The sequence below is a fragment of the Rhea pennata genome, chromosome 20 (assembly GCF_028389875.1).
Source record: "Rhea pennata isolate bPtePen1 chromosome 20, bPtePen1.pri, whole genome shotgun sequence".
NCBI classification, from domain to species: Eukaryota; Metazoa; Chordata; class Aves; order Rheiformes; family Rheidae; genus Rhea; species Rhea pennata.
The window spans coordinates 1250191-1266217 of record NC_084682.1 but is presented as its reverse complement, the minus strand read 5'-3'; the positions used below and the strand labels follow the sequence as shown (position 1 = coordinate 1266217).

General features: G+C 36.7%; 2 protein-coding genes across 14 annotated transcripts in view; both read right to left on the bottom strand.

Moving 5' to 3' along the window:
• Nucleotides 1-13188, bottom strand: part of NOS2 (nitric oxide synthase 2) — a 40002-nt gene extending 26814 nt beyond the window's left edge. The window contains exons 1-2 of one of the 6 annotated variants that reach the window (XM_062592151.1): nt 11219-11233; nt 10418-10478 (exon numbers count right to left, since the gene is read on the bottom strand). The gene's annotated coding sequence lies outside the window, so the exon portion shown is untranslated. Of the gene's footprint in view, nt 1-2594; nt 2688-10417; nt 10479-11218; nt 11265-13145 lie in introns of those variants that run through there. The other 5 variants (XM_062592152.1, XM_062592153.1, XM_062592150.1 and 2 more) reach the window with 5 other exon arrangements.
• A 1358-nt stretch (nt 13189-14546) lies between these two features.
• Nucleotides 14547-16027, bottom strand: part of LYRM9 (LYR motif containing 9) — a 43979-nt gene continuing 42498 nt past the window's right edge. For 7 of the 8 annotated variants that reach the window (XM_062592161.1, XM_062592163.1, XM_062592160.1 and 4 more), the window contains one exon: nt 15558-15647. In XM_062592161.1, coding sequence (XP_062448145.1) covers nt 15636-15647 — 12 coding nt within the window. In that variant the 3' untranslated portion in view covers nt 15558-15635. Of the gene's footprint in view, nt 15648-16027 lie in introns of all 8 variants that reach the window. The other variant, XM_062592155.1, reaches the window with a different exon arrangement.

Sequence of the window (16027 nt, the reverse complement as noted above, 5' to 3'; positions counted from 1 at the left end):
AGCTTCCTTGCAGTACTGGTTTCCAACACAGAAACGTATAATTAGTAACACTAATGACTACTGTTAAAAGGTGCTCCTAAGTATCTCCTCATAGACTACTGTTAATCATTATCTTTTACACTGGCTTGGATTGGATTTTGTTTTCCCAAAGAAAATTTATCTGTTTTGAGTATCTCCTCACATTATGCAATTTAGTCATGCTGATTCTTTGGCTTAGTGTTTTGCTTACTTGTCATATCTTTAAGGACAATCCAAACCATTTCAAATAATTTTAATGTAATTGCTATTAAGTGTAGCATCTTCATCACTGGCTTCTCCATTATTTTTAAGTGTTCTTTACAAAGTTGATGAAACAACTTTTTGTCAAAAGCTAAATCAGAGACTCAGGTCTAGCCACTCCAAAATATGCATGTACAAGTACCACCCCAGATCTACCATCTGGACTCATTTTTAGTTCCTGACAATTTAAGGTTATCTTAAAAGCAGCAGCTTAGGATGAGAAGTATGATGTTCCACTGGACCCCCAGTTTGACCCCAGTCTGCAAAACTGATGAGGGGGCACTTCATTGCCTCCTTCAAGTCACTGATAAAAATGTTCAACAGGACAGCTCACAGGATAGACCCCTGTGTAACAAATCAATGGGACTGGACTCATTTTCAGTTCCTGACAGTTTAAGGTACGGTAAAAACAGCAGTCCAGGGTGAAAAGTATGATGTTACATTTGTCACTTCCTGAGCTAGACAGTGTAAAAGTGCATGCCAGTTTGTGACAGGGCAGACAGTGGAAAATTTTTCCATATGCAGATACGCAGATCAGAGGGTGAAACTGAAAATGAATGAGAGTATTTTACATACAGTGCAATGACAGTAAACCCATCCCTTCCTGTGTACAAAATGCAAGAGTCAGCCCAAGTTTAGAAATGCAGGAATAATATAAAATCCCTTCATCTGCCATCTTTTTCAAAATTCCCAACTATGCATATTACAATAATCAAGGAGGAAGGAGAGAAAAAAAACAATCAATCAATAAACAGATTTTTTTTTTGTGCCTGGATGCATTGCTTCTCAAGCAGAAGTGACTTCTGAAATGTATTGACTCCTTGGCAGGATCCTCAGCCAGAATCACAGTAGTGAAGGCTAGGTATCAGCAGATCAATACAAGAAAGTAAAATAGCAATAGGCAATTGACTGGGCATAAAAACCTGCAGTCTGCTTGTGGCTGCAATGACTTGGGCTCTGTGCAAGCAAGGCTGTGCACTCTACATTCCTAACTAATTTCATTATATTTAGACTCTTGAAGATTTCTGTCTGGAATATAAGAAAAAGCTGGCATTTGGCTGGGGACCCACTGTACGGCAGGGCTTCTCTCTGGTCCTGCAATCCACACTTCTCAAAGACAGCTTTAATGTAAAGAAAGGCGACATTAAAGTTATACCCTGCAAAAAAAAATTATGCTTAAAAACGTCAGAATGAACTAAAGAATGGCAGATATGCTCAAATATGGTAAAAGCATGGTCTGAGGAAGTAACTCCACTCTAAGTAACAGAGCACTGCTTGACATCAGTAAATAAACATTTTTTTTTTTTTTTTATCAGTTTCAAATGATACAAGAGACTTAAATATTGTTTTTCAAAAAAAAGCAGAGTTGGAATTAAGCATAAAATATTTAAGTATAAAAGTAACTTTAGTTCTAGAAAATAAAAAAAATCTACAACAAAATAGAACAGAAAGTAAGATTCAGCCTGAGAAATCACAAGCACTACTTATGTATGGTATATACTATATGGTATAACCACATTCTGCATTTCTGTACTGTTTTTCATCCAAAGATACTAAAATATTTAAATGTATGTAATAATTCTAATCTTACAACACTGTTCCTGACCACAATGTCAGGGAAAGGACTGCCAAATGCTATATTTTTTCTCATGGGAATACGTTATAAAAATCATGAAAACAGTGCGCTTGATAGCTGTTCTGAAAATTGTGAAGTTTAATAGAGAATGACCTGGTTTTGGAGCTTGATTTAGCCACTCCACAAAACTCCTGAGTAGGATTATAATTCTGTTATCATGGAGGCTGTATCTCATCTTCAGTTTTACAGGACTTGAAAATTTACCAGGAGTTCACACACCAAATAAATACCTAAAGTTGGTCTGAACAACAATGAGTGCTCTTAACCTGGTGTTTCAACACTTATTTCTGAAATATGACTGTTTTTAATTTTCTACATAAAGTGACTGATTTCCTGTGTTTACATTAGATTTACTGTAATTACAAATTGCTGCTTTGCATAAAATATGAACATAAGATCTTTCTTCGGTTTAATCAGCTTTCAAGAAAGTTAAGTCAATTCAGAAGTCTACCAAAATCTGCAAAACCTGAAGTTTGTGTACAATGCAGTCTATTTCTGCCACACACTGTTTTGGAAGTACAGGCATGATGTAATAATATTGAAATAATTATTTTACTTGATGCTGAAATAGGTAAACAAACATTCAGGATAAGCTTAGATGCAAACAGAAGGAACAATGCTCCATCCTGGATTAAGGAAGTAGGAGGTTAATTCATTGGTAAACGATTAATGATCTTACCTGCATCAGGAAATAATCAGAAAATATGCTTTCAACGCCATTTTTTTTCTCCTGATGTTTTCATTTTCATTCCCTTTGGTGATTGCAGACTTACTGTAAACACAGGCAGTAACATTCATGGTGATTTCTTTCTCTCTTTTGTTTGAGGATTGTGCTGAGGTCTTTAGACTCCCTCCAGAACTCTGATCAACTGGTGAACATTTCTTCTGTTAAAGCAACACTCATGTTCACACCAGCTTTGATTTAAAATTTTCCCTTAATTGTAAAATTTTCCTCATCCTTCTCCTTCACTCTTCTCAGTTTCTCTCAACCTTATCTCCCTATCCAAGTGCTTTCTTGACTGGCAAGTTGATACTGTGTGCTGCCGTGCATGTTTTTAATAGATACACATGCCTGTTTGACTTACATCAACTAAAGTTGCCCTTAGGCACAAGTTCAGACATTTGTTGAATTTTATCCTCAAAGCAAATGTTTGCATCCACTGTACTACTGCATCTGAAAATTCTAGTTTTGAAGAACATGGACCAATTGGCATATCTAGAGATGGATGGAACATCATTCAGTTCTGTATTTCCATGCTGAGGAAAGATCATGAAGCTCAGTTAGAAGAGCCAGTATCAGCAGAAAATAAGGGCGTACTCATAAATCACTCTGTTAAAGAAATATTGTTTCCTTATTTATGACGCTAAAACACATGCCTTCTTTGTGGAGCAACTGTAAGATATTTTTCTTCCACAAAAAACCCTGTAATATTGCCTGGCTAAAGAATACCAAACTGAATTCACAAGACAATACTCCCCACCAAAACAGCGGGCTCCTTCCTGCTGAAATCTGTACAAAGTTTGTAGCAGTTGCAACTGCTGCAGCAGACAATCACTGGGTACCTTGCTCATGAGCTCCAAAACTCTGAAAACTCCATATTAAATTAAACTATTTCAAACTATTTGAGCTACATATTTACTACGTCTTTCTATTGACTCTTAATAATCATACTAATACCTAAATCTCTGGGATTTTTCTCTAATTGATTTCATCTGAACGACCAACAGGGAACTTTGAGAGAAGTGCCTAATATTTCTATGTCAGTACTGTCCCAGACTGCTTATCTATCTGATAAGAAGAGAGATTAAAAGGTGGGTAGATCAAGAACATGTTCCAGCTCTAGAAACACTAAATGCCATTCTGCTGACCACAATACTAACCCACCTTTTGCACTCAGCCTAGCTGTAGCTTTTTATCACTAAAGCTACATATAAGCCATCTCTTATAAAGTAATATTCTAGAAAACTTCAGATCTGGAAACATCTGAGAACAGCTCTGTACAGCCTCATTTTTAATAGTGAAGTCCCTCCTCACTATCCAATATAAAATACTTCTTGTTGCAACAACTAATGTTTCTTTGGGGTCAATTTCAGTTGGACAGACTTAGCTTTATCAGAAGTGTTTTAAAATTTTCTCAGTTTTGGTGACAGTGTATCATGAATCATGATATAATCTCTATACAATGCCTGTCAGAGAGAGGTATTCATTACATGAGCATTTCAAATCTGTCAGTTGCATGATGCAAAGAAAAAGCCACCTTCTCTATCTCATCTTAGAATGCAAGTTTTTCTTTTATTCTTTGAGTTCAAATATACTTGCCAATACCTAAGAGCCAGGGTGAAAAATTTCATAGAAACTAGCATATCTATTCTTTCTAAAGGATAAGGATTGTTTTAAACAGCTTCTAAATTTAGTTTTATTTAGTTCATTGGGAGTATGTCCTGCCATCTTTTTCTCCTGAACAGAATTACTGGTAAGGCCTTCCTGACTCAACCACTCAGTAAATCACAGGTATTTTCTCCTATAACAACTAACAGCAATATATCAGGTTAATGAGTTCACTTCCCCTCATCTCTCATCTGTTAAGTGTAGTACATGAGCTCAGGGATCTCCTTCCTGGAAAGGATGAACAGTTCTAGAAGATTTCTCTATTACTGTTTTTTCATTGAAAAATACAGCACTCTTGTTGGAACAATGTCAATAAAATTCACGTACTTACGTCCCATAACTAACCTCTAAGCCTCCAGCTTCCTCTATACTAGGCATCTACCTTCTCAAGGTGTTTTTTTTTTTCCTCCCCCCACAAGTATCAAACTCTGGTTAGCATGGCTTAGTTGCTACGTCCTACACAAAACCATAGGTTTGATCTTTGTACCTTCAGCTGCCTCACAATGTTTCCTGGATGGAGAAAGGGGTTTTCACAGGCAATTTTATGACTGTCTGAATTTTATGACTGACTTTATATTTATGAACATTTTTACTGGCAGAACATTGAGTTTTTGCAAAGCACTATAGTTAGTCCAGTCTTGCCTAATACTACACAATTTTCAGTATGTTTGCCAAAATTACATTATTTTCAAACAGCTCAGAGTAAAATTACCTTCTCTGTTAATGTTTGACACAAAGCTAGTGTTAAGAGGGGTTGTGATAATGAGATTAGAGCTCCTTTACTAACAGCTCTTTCCCTTTCACTGCTAAGACAGACTGCTTGCATGGCAAATTCTCCAACTTCTTCAGAGTATTCCTAGTCTCTTTTCGCTGATTTTGAGCTGCAAGTTCAACTAAATACATATAAATTGAAGCACTGAAAATTTGCCCTGTGAATCTCTATGAGGTATACCAGAAAGCAAGCTTCTGCAGATCTGCTGCTAGTTCCAGCTCATGGTGTAAACCTCTGGACTAATTCAGGAAGCTTGGTCCATTATCACAAATCTAGACAGAAACTTCAGTCTGAAAGTGTATTCTCACTATATCTCCCGTATGATTTTTCTGGTTTGCTGATCATCCATTGCTTACATGAATCTGAGAAACATACATCCTATACTGTCATTCAGTAGAAAACAAGTGATGTCTTTTACTTACAAACTCTCATTCAGGCAGTGTAGTTAAAATGGGATCCTTGTTTGCATCCTGAATGTGATGTTACTTCATTACAAACAAAAGGTGCTTCTAAAGAATATGTTCATATAGAGATTATTTTCACACATGTTCTGACTCAAGTTCTCCATAGCTGAGGGAAACAAATGTTTCCTCAATGGGAGCTGCCTATTAGCAAAACTTCAGGCAGTTGCTGAATTATGGTACCTTGAATAGTGCTATGACTTATTGAATATTCCTCAAGATGCATCTCCAAGGAAGGAGACTGCACAACCTCCTCAACTGTTGGACTGTCCTCATGAGGGAGAAGCTTTTCATTACACTAGCACTGGAACAGGTTGCCCAGAGAGGTTGTGGAGTCTCCTTCTCTGGAGATATTCAAAGCCTGCCTGGATGCAACCTTGTCTAACATGCTCTAGGTGACCCTGCTTGAGCAGGAGGGTTGGACTAGATGATCTGCAGAGGTCTCTTCCAACCTTACCAATTCTGTGATACACTGGGTCTGAACCTCTCATTTCAAGTTCTGTTCACTGTTTCTCACCCTCCCACCATGCACCACTGTGAAGAGCCTGGCTTCATCTCCTTGATAACCTTGTTAAAGGTACTACAGACTGCTACTAAGTGTCCTAGGTCTTCTTTTCACCGGGCTAAACAAGCCCAGGTCCCTTAGCCTCTCCTCACATGCCTCAGACCATCTTGGCGGTCCTCCACTGAACTCACTATCCTTTATCAATGTCTTTTACTGGGGGCCAAATTGGATATAGTATTCTAGATGCAGTCACCTCCCTTGATCTACTGGCTGTGCTCCTTCACACACCCCAGGACACACTGCTGACTCATGTTCAGCTTGCTGTTTACCAAGAATCCTAGGTCCTTAAAAAAAAAAAAAAAAAAAAAAAAAAAAGGCTGCTCCCCAGCCATCAGCCCCCCAGACTGTTTTGCTGCAAGATGCTATTCCTTCACAGACACAGGTCTTGGCCTTTCTCCTTGTTAAATTTCATGAGGTTTTTGTTAGCTCCTTTCTTCAGCTGTTTAGGTCCCTCTAAATGGCAGCCTTTTCCATAAGCATATCCCCCGGACCCCCAGTTTAATGACACCTGCAAAATTGATGAGGGGGAACTTCATCATCATCTTCAAGTCATTGATAAAGGTCACAGAATAGACCCCTGTGTAACAAATCAATGGGACTGGACTCATTTTCAGTTCCTGACAGTTTAAGGTACGGTAAAAACAGCAGTCCAGGGTGAAAAGTATGATGTTACATTTGTCACTTCCTGAGCCAGACAGTGTAAAAGTGCATGCCAGTTTGTGACAGGGCAGACAGTGAAAAATTTTTCCATATGCAGATACGCAGATCAGAGGGTGAAACTGAAAATGAATGAGAGTATTTTACATACAGTGCAATGACAGTAAACCCATCCCTTCCTGTGTACAAAATGCAAGAGTCAGCCCAAGTTTAGAAATGCAGGAATAACAAAATCTTGACTTGTTACTAGTCTCAAGGTAGAGTATGTCCCATTAACCACTCTGAGCCCAGTCACTTAACTAGTATTTTAAGCCATGTACTTGTCAATTCATCTCAAGTCTAATAACCTAACGTGGATACAAGTTTCCTGCAGTGTCTACACAGTTGTAACACATGCTCAAAGCTAGAGCACACTAATTCCAAAAAAAAAAAAAAAAAAAAAACCAAAAAAAAAAAAACCACACATTTGCAGGTCAATATCCACTCTGCAGAAGAGGTTTGACATGCTGCATGCCTCAGTTTCCCATTCTGTTTGTGAACATCATTCATTCAGTGATTGCTCTTGGGAGAAGTTTGCCAAAACCAGAAGGCTACAATGTGGGCTTACCTAAGGCAGTGTGCCTCCTTTTAGTATCATGGAACAAAGCAGTGCCTAGGTAAGGAAGAACATTGTGAACTCTGTATCTTCCTTCACAATTAAGAAGAGACTTCATAAGTCCTATTGGCATTGTAGACTTAAATCATACCATGCTAACCTAATACCAGTATCATTCAATTTTATCACAAAAGTCAGCATTAGTCAGCTACAAGGGGTATAACATCTATCTACTAGATTAGAAAGTTATGCAAATATATTAGGTAATAGTTGTATGGCACTTTGAGCTCTCAGTATGAAGTACCTATAAACTGTGATACTAAACCTTGAAGCCTTTACTCAGTTGTACTAGTAAAATTACTGTAATTTCTGTAAAATACGTATTGGTACCCAAACATACAAGATCTTTGCCTCAGATCTTACACTATATGAAACAAGCAGGTGAAGAGTGATACTGCTGAGCCTTCCTCTACTTTATTTATAAAGTACATATAGAAGGAAAATGGGAATTAAGTGCTAAGGTTTAGATAGCTCAAGAGCATTAAGTGTCAAAACACAAGGCAAGCACAGTTAAAAAAAATAGTGTACCAAAACTACCCATACTACAGTAGTTAGGTATCTAATGGTTGTCATGATGCTAGACATCCCCCTGCAATGTGGATACTCATTGTGCTGCTTTTCTTAATCTACTTTAAGATCTCCTGGCTGGGGACATCTTCAGCTTGTTTTTAGTTTGTCTGGCAAATAAAAAATACTGATTATTCATACAACTCTGGACTACATTGGGAAGATGGTCTTTGAAGTTACAGAAATGTCACTATTGAAAAACAAAAACAGACATGAAAAACTGGTGATTTAAAGTAAGGTCAGATTCTATAAACTTATGAACTGAATAATGAAGTGGGCTAAATGAGAGTTTTATCTATAATAAGTAATCCTAGCAATAAAAGGATTGTTACAAATTAGCAGGTACTATTATCCATAACAATTTTCATCTCTATTCCTGGAAGGATAAGATAATATAATCAGTTAATGCAGTCTAACTGCTTCATCCAGCTATTGCAGTAGGTGGGTATTGGAGCACTGCCACTCAAAGCAGAAGGAGCTGATGCAGACTGTGTACTTCACTGTTTACAAGGCTTACAGCTTCCTGAGCAACAAAGAATAACAAGACTTTTGGTTGAGCATGACAACCAGCTGTTCTTGCCTCATCTTGTGTTTTCATGAGCAGTTTTGGTTTAGTCCTCAAAGACAGAGTAGAAGGAAATGTAAAGGGGAATTTTCTGTGACTTTAGAACACTGTCCATGCAATTAAAGAAGTTCGATAGCTGCATGACCAACCCAAGCTGAAAACCAGCAACTCGTTTCCCCTTCTCTTCTCATGCACCACCTTGGCCAGCTCCAGTACAAACAGGTAGTTCTTAAGACTTGATTACCATCTGAGAATTCTCCAGAACAACATGTTGCTCATCTTCCTGATTGTGCATTTGGGCATCAATATATCTTAGTGTTTGTAGTTAAACAAACTGTGCATTACTCAGGTAAATGACAAAGTAGTAACACCATCCCAGCATATATCACCAAAAATGTAGAGATTATGCATTGGAAAGTGTTACTGTGCAGATAATGAACTATGGACCCTTCCAAGTAATCTAAGTGGACAAGAGAACACAAAACAGAAGTCCAGAGAAGCGATCCTGTTTGCAAGAAATTTAATGATAGCACAGTAAAATATGTAAGACTTAACACCAAGCATAATTAAGGTCTCAAGTACCTAAAAACAACATGAAAATTACTTTTGAAAATCTTGGCTATTAAAAAGAAAAAAACACACACACGAACCTACTCTGAGGTACTCTGACTTATAGAAAATAAATTCTAAAGAATTCCTCAGAGACTGAAGTCTAAGATTCAGTAGGCTTTTCTATGTCCTATAATGTAAATGGCAATTAAAGACACCTTTGATGACAAATAAAAAGATAAAAGGAGAAAGAAAAAAATAGAAAAACAAAGGAGAGCAGCCTTTGCAGTTGCACAACTGTGGAAAACCAAATACTGTTTTTTGGGCAAGGAAAAAAAAAAATCAATCTTTACATCAGTGTATAGCAGGGAGGTGTCTCTAGCAAATAGTCATTGCTCTGCTTGCCATCATGAAATATTTTCCAGACTACTAACTTCCGTTTGATGTTAGTTTTGAAACAGTGTTTTCCTTGTTCCTTGTTTCATACCATCTGAGACGTAATTGACTTTTAGATGAAATGACCACCAAGAAAATGAAAGTAAAACTGAGAAAACCCCTGACCCTGTGTAATGTTACCAAACATAGAACAAACTCCTGCAACTGATTAGATTGACTTATTAAAATGGGTTTTAAAAGATACGGAATTGATAAAGATCCATTCTGTACAACAGCAGGAAATACTAATCAAACCACCACCATTTTTAAACTTCTTTCAAGAGCAGGGAAGGATACCAATGACTGCAAAGATTAAGCTGTAAAAGGACATAATGCGCACTAGCTTTTAAACTGAACCACAGTAGGAAGAAGCACACAGGCAATGAGGCAGTTTGGCCCAATGGTGTGGGGAGGCACCTGGAAAAGCTTTTACATGAGACAGTGAGGCAGGCAAACAAAGCTTGCTCAGACATCACTGATTCAAAAGAATCAAGCTAATCCTTTTCAAAATGGATTAATGTAGAATGAAAAGCCAAGTAATTTCAGAGAAAAAAGTAACCAAAAAGCAAATAAAACCGTATTAAGTTTTGTTGCTAGGCACTATCTCCTCTAAAACACAAGTTATTCCTAAATTTTCATGTACACGGATGCCAAAAAGTCCTAATTCTCAAAGGAATAGAGACATTATTGCTATAGAGTTCAATGACATTTTGGTGTTCACGTAACTAAGAACTTTTGGCTGAGCTGATCTGCTCAAAAGGCACCCAGGTTGACGGGGACTGAACAGGGAATTTAACTTAGATCACCGAATTCCTAGGTCAGAAAAATAAACAGCAAGTACAGAATTCTTTTTCATATTCTATCTTAAAGTGTGCAAGACTACTCACTTTTTCAAACGTACGGCATCAGGGACCTCCTTCGACCAGCAATAAATGCATATGTTAAGCTCTTAAATGAAAATGATTAATGTCTCACTCAGGTTATGAACTTTTAAAAACTATTTTAAATATCAGCAAACACAGCTATGAAGAAAAAAATATTCTTCATAGAACAGCTTTTTTTTTTTTCTTTCTCTCTCTCTCTTTTTTTTTTTTTTTTTTTTTTTTTTTTTTTTTTAAGTTGATGCATCTGTCCAGATCAATTGCAAGCTGAAAGGAGTACTTGATGACTATTATGTATTTCAGTTAACACTATTTCATAAAACCTGGCTTGACAGAAGTATAAATTAAACTAAATAATACAAAAGTTGAAAGATGCAACAACTGGCTCATGCTCAAAAATAAATACCCTGCCTTTGAACAGTAGGAAAAGCTACACTAAAGTAACTGACCAAGTAGGCAGGGTATCAGTGCAAAGCCATTTTTGTGTTATTGGCTCACTTTAGAATACAGTTCTCAACATCAAAGAGGCTGCTCACACTTTCAAATAAAACACATGCTAGTCTGGATGATACCAAAGGACATTTCATTGTGGAGGATAAAGCTCGAAAGAGTATTTCTTACATTTCAAGGTCAAGGACTCCAATGCTGAATGAATATTATGATACCGACCATCTGGGACTCACAATCCCTGCACTACCTGCTCAGTTTGCATCTTATCAGAGCTTTGTTAAAAGGGAAAAAGCTTTGTATTTGAGTAGCTTAGTAAAGATTATATTCAATATAATTTCTTTCAAATATAATGTGCACCTGTGCGCTTGTTCCTGGTAGTACCACAGTAAAGACCACTTCCTCATAGCATATGAAAATGAGCCAGACACCATAAATGTTTCATCTAGCATCAAATTCTTCAGTCCATGTGTGGAAAGCAGCATCTGTGACAAATGAACCAGGTCAAAAAGTTTAAAAAATACTGAAGCTGAAGAGTGATTTAAAGAATATTCAACTATGGACAAACAGACCTAAGCAGAATCTGGCTTGGGATGGAAGCATTCTGTTCAGTATTCACAGGTCTCAAGTAACTTTGAGAGGCAAGAATGAACTGAAATCAGTAGCATCTCTGGCAAGAAATATATACATATCTTCAGCCACAGGAAGAGCAGAATAGAATACCTTTCTGTAGTTTAGATTAGCCACAAATTTCCACCTTTTTCCATATCCAAAGCCAATATTAACAAATAAGGACTTTCACTACACAGAAAGCTTCTATATGAGGCTCCAAGGTTGATAATGACAAGAGCAGGCCTTTTAACATTTGTCTGTGGGCCTAAGAATCCGTAATACACCTCGCTAATCGTAACACAACACATCAGTAAACTGTCATTGTTACAGTCTTTCCAGATATGTCACTGCCATTTGTAATGTACTGATTTCCCTACAGTTTCAGCTTTAGGCTCACAATGTTATATGTACAAAAAAATAAATAAATAAAAAAAATAAAAAAGCACCAAATGTGGATACGAGATACTAACAAATATTGAGTTCTATCCTTAACCTTGACAAGCCTGTAAACTTGAGCTAATGTCTAAATTTCTCATTTTCCATAGCTGAAATATGATCTACATAATCATTTTCTCCATACTTTAAGAATTAAAAGCATGATCCAACCTACTAAACTTTCAACAGTATACTGTCAACTGTTTTGTTTGTCCTGATGTTTGTCCTGCATAACAAGACTTCTGTAAAACCTTATCCGCAGCTTAACAGAGGTGCCTGTACAAAACCTTTGAACTGTTAATTCTGTTCAGCAATTAAGTGAGCAGTAGTGAACTGCTAAAAGAGTATTTACAAGGAGCTAGTGACCAAAAATTTTGCCAGAAGTTGAAATCATTTTCCTATGATGTAGTTATATGCCTGTAAACACAATAGAAACTCACACCAATGCATCACACTAGAAATCGTGCTGGTAACCAAATGCTTATTGCAATAAAGTCCATCAGTAGGGCCAGTACAAACAGGGGCTTTGATGTGACCTTCTGATATATCCTTCATTAATGGACTGATACACACATCCAATAGCTGAATAATTAGAATTAGTATGATGTATAATTACAGAAACAGATTCTTAATTTCAGCAAAAAGTAATCCCTATAATAGAATTTATGCCTTTTTACTGATACTATCTTGTGTTATATACTGTGATTACTTTTGCAAAGTTTATGAGGAAAAAAAAACTTCACACTGCTCATTAAACTGTTGATACAACAGCCTTATCTATTACTTAATTTGCAGCTACCTTTTTTCCAGAAATTCAGGATGATTAAATAAGAAAACAGATGTACCAGTCTGTCTGGTATGACATTTTCTTTGCAACCACCATCAGAAGATTCTGAAGGTGACTGACCAGTAAAATATTCCCATATGAGCAGCAGGAATAGAACTATGTTTGCAATTGTGAAGAAAAAAAGAATTTTTGTCAGGAAAATTATATGTTCCATAACAGAGTAAATAAAGTTATCTTCACATTACATTTTCATCCTATTAACAGGTATGCTATTCTGAAAAAAATTAGACTGTATGAAAAAATGACTCAGACATCACACCGTGCCCTACAACTGAATCAATACTTAGTCATGATGTCTTCTGACTCAACAGCCATGTTCCCTTCTGCACCCTAGTAAGAACTGCATGCTCTACCTATTTCCAAAAGACTGAAATTCACAGATCCTGGTCATACCTCCAGGTTGATGCTCCCACATCTCCTTTGGTACCTCAAACACCTTCCAGCTCCTTGGTGCTTTTCCTGTCAAACTATCCACAAATTAAGTAAGCATTTAAGAATTATTTACACACAAAATATTAAGTAATTGAATAAAACACTGTCTAGCTTTGTAGTGTGAGAGAGTTATAGCAATGGATCATTTTTAACACATTGTTTTTAAAGTTCAGGAAACCAGTATGCTTTCACACAGTTATTCCTACTGAAGCTTGATGTTTTTACTATTGCAGTGATAAAGTTATTAGTGCATCTCCATACCCCAGATCAAATATATATAGTAGAAGAAGAGTACAGTATGGTTCAGTTGTTTACTGATCTTGATTAAAAGCAGGACATTCAGATATCTACAATCAAATCTGTTTAAGCTTTTTCAAAGCATTCTGTTTTCTACTGTTTGTTGTAAAGTATGTTTACAAGAACTATGTTTCTATGTTATTGTAATCTACAAAGGCTGAAGTTTTCCATGCTTTACCTTGCACCAAACTAAGTTTAAACTTAGTTTAAACTTAAAAGTTTAAACCAAAATGGTTGAATTTTCTGAAATGTATTTAAGTAGGAAGAAAAGTGGTTTTCCCCCATATGAAGTAGTAAAACATACACTTAACTTGAAAAGCTCTATCACTTTCAGGTTCTATATCTGAAGTTAAGCAGAAGGGTGGCCCTAGCATAAGACCTTAGTATTTTTGACATTCTTTTAAATGTCATAAAAGTATTCGAGAAGGAGAAAAGAATGGGATAGAGAGACTTGTTGAGAGAAGAGAATTAAGGAAGATGTAGAATAAGAGCTATGGAAGCTGAGGGAATGTAAAATGATGTGAAAGATGCAGGTCTAGAGAAGAACAGCAGTAGGGGATGGCAGAGAAAAAAAAATGGAGGCAAGAATTCTTGAAGAGGAAAGATTAGAATGAGCAAAGAAAAGGAAGATGTTTGATATAACACTGTGGTGTAAGTTTTTATGTATGGCCACAACTTTTTTTTAGCACTTGTCTAATTCTTGACTACCTAGAGCTACTAGACTACTTTTTGTTTCCTTGAACTCTGAAAGAAAATCTGGAGCCTAGAAGAGATCTGACTGTGGCATTTGAGTTGTATTTTAGGAGGTGAGGGAGATCAACAAATTGGAAATAATAGAAATGAACAAACCCAACCTCCAACCCTCAGGGCCTCAGATGTGCATTAGCAGCATGCACTGCCACCTGGAGGCGGATAGTCACAAGTACAAATAAACAAAGAGGTCATGTTTCAAAAGGAAAACTTTTACCCCTGACTTATTTAAGTTAGCTAGTATTTCTTTAGTTTTCCCTGTTGGAAATCTGTTAGTGCTGTGAAGAGAGGCTCTTTAAGGAGTACATGGACACCGATTTTTAAAGCACATTTATTACCTGTTGCAAAAACTGTGAAGGCCTCCATATTTGTTCAACACTGCACATTCCAGGGATCATACCAGTTAGCACATGTAGCCTGTCTGAATGGTGTCCATTTCCATGAGAGCTTAGAAGTCAGGTCACAAGGGACAGGCATCAACCTTTAAATATAAAAGGCAACTAATGGTTCAAGCAGGAGCCTAGAGAGGAGAACAAAGGTATGCCTGCAGCAGGGGGAGGCAAGACTAATTTTACTATCAACAGGAGTGAAAATACTGTGGATCAAGTTTCATATGAGAATACAACCCTCATGGATATGGTCTCCACTCAGTAGCCTATGCATCTTGTCTTTACTACTAGATTAAAACTAGACCAGTGCTCCAATCAGACCTTTGTTTTACTCTGAGAACATCTCTATTGTCCTGATGGAGGATGGTCTGATGTCAGACTGACATCTCTTAACTCAGAACATTTTTTCACACATAACCTTAAATCCACTGGTACTTACACAGGAAGAAACAAACAACTATGCAAAATGTATCAAATATTATGATATGCTGGATCTAAGCCTAACAATACAATGTAGGTCACAACCAAGTAAAGAATAATTTGCTCTGACCCTCAGTGAGATGTTGTCAAGTTTGGAGCCTTTCAATATAGGGTATTTATGCTCAAATATAAAAGTTCCTTTTGATGAACCTAATTCAGACATGAATGACAGAGCACTAATTATTTCTTAATGACTTGTATTGCATTATACTTTTATGCCTTCCTGAGAAGTTATCTGTGCTCCTCAAATCTTTAGGAAGTTTAGGCCTTCAGCTAACATTTGTGATTATACATGTTAATACTTTGAACCTAGACTGTATCCTTTTATCTACAGTCTCAAATAACTGCAGAAATAGTAATTTAGCTTCATGATGTCCCAGTGAGGTATAACATACATTTGTATTATCTAGAGGAAAACTACAGGCTTATACTGTATATAAACTATATATAATGTAACACTGGGCTTATTTCCTTGTAAGTTATCTAACGATGTATATCAATGCCATTCTTGGTCTTCATTCTTCTTCTTCTTCTTCTATTTTTTATACTGAAAAAAAGTGGTAAAAGTGAATAACTAAATGCAACAATTCATACCAACATGAAGTCACTACCAGATTCATGATTCACACAAAGTAACTTCAGTTTCCTTTAAATTATAAGTTTGATAGGCTTTCCCTACAACAGTGTAAAATACGGGACATGCAATTGCTTCTTGATGAGCACTGTAAATCTGATCCTCCTCTCACTTTTTCCAATGGAAAACTGTTAATTGAATGTAATAAACTACAATCTCTGCTGCAAAATCAGAATATGGCTTCTCATAATTGCAGGAAGAATAGAATTAAATCAGGCACAGACAGTTATTTACTAGGCTGCAGCTGCTGGGATTTGGCTACTGCTAGAATTCTATAGGTCTATGCCTGCTCC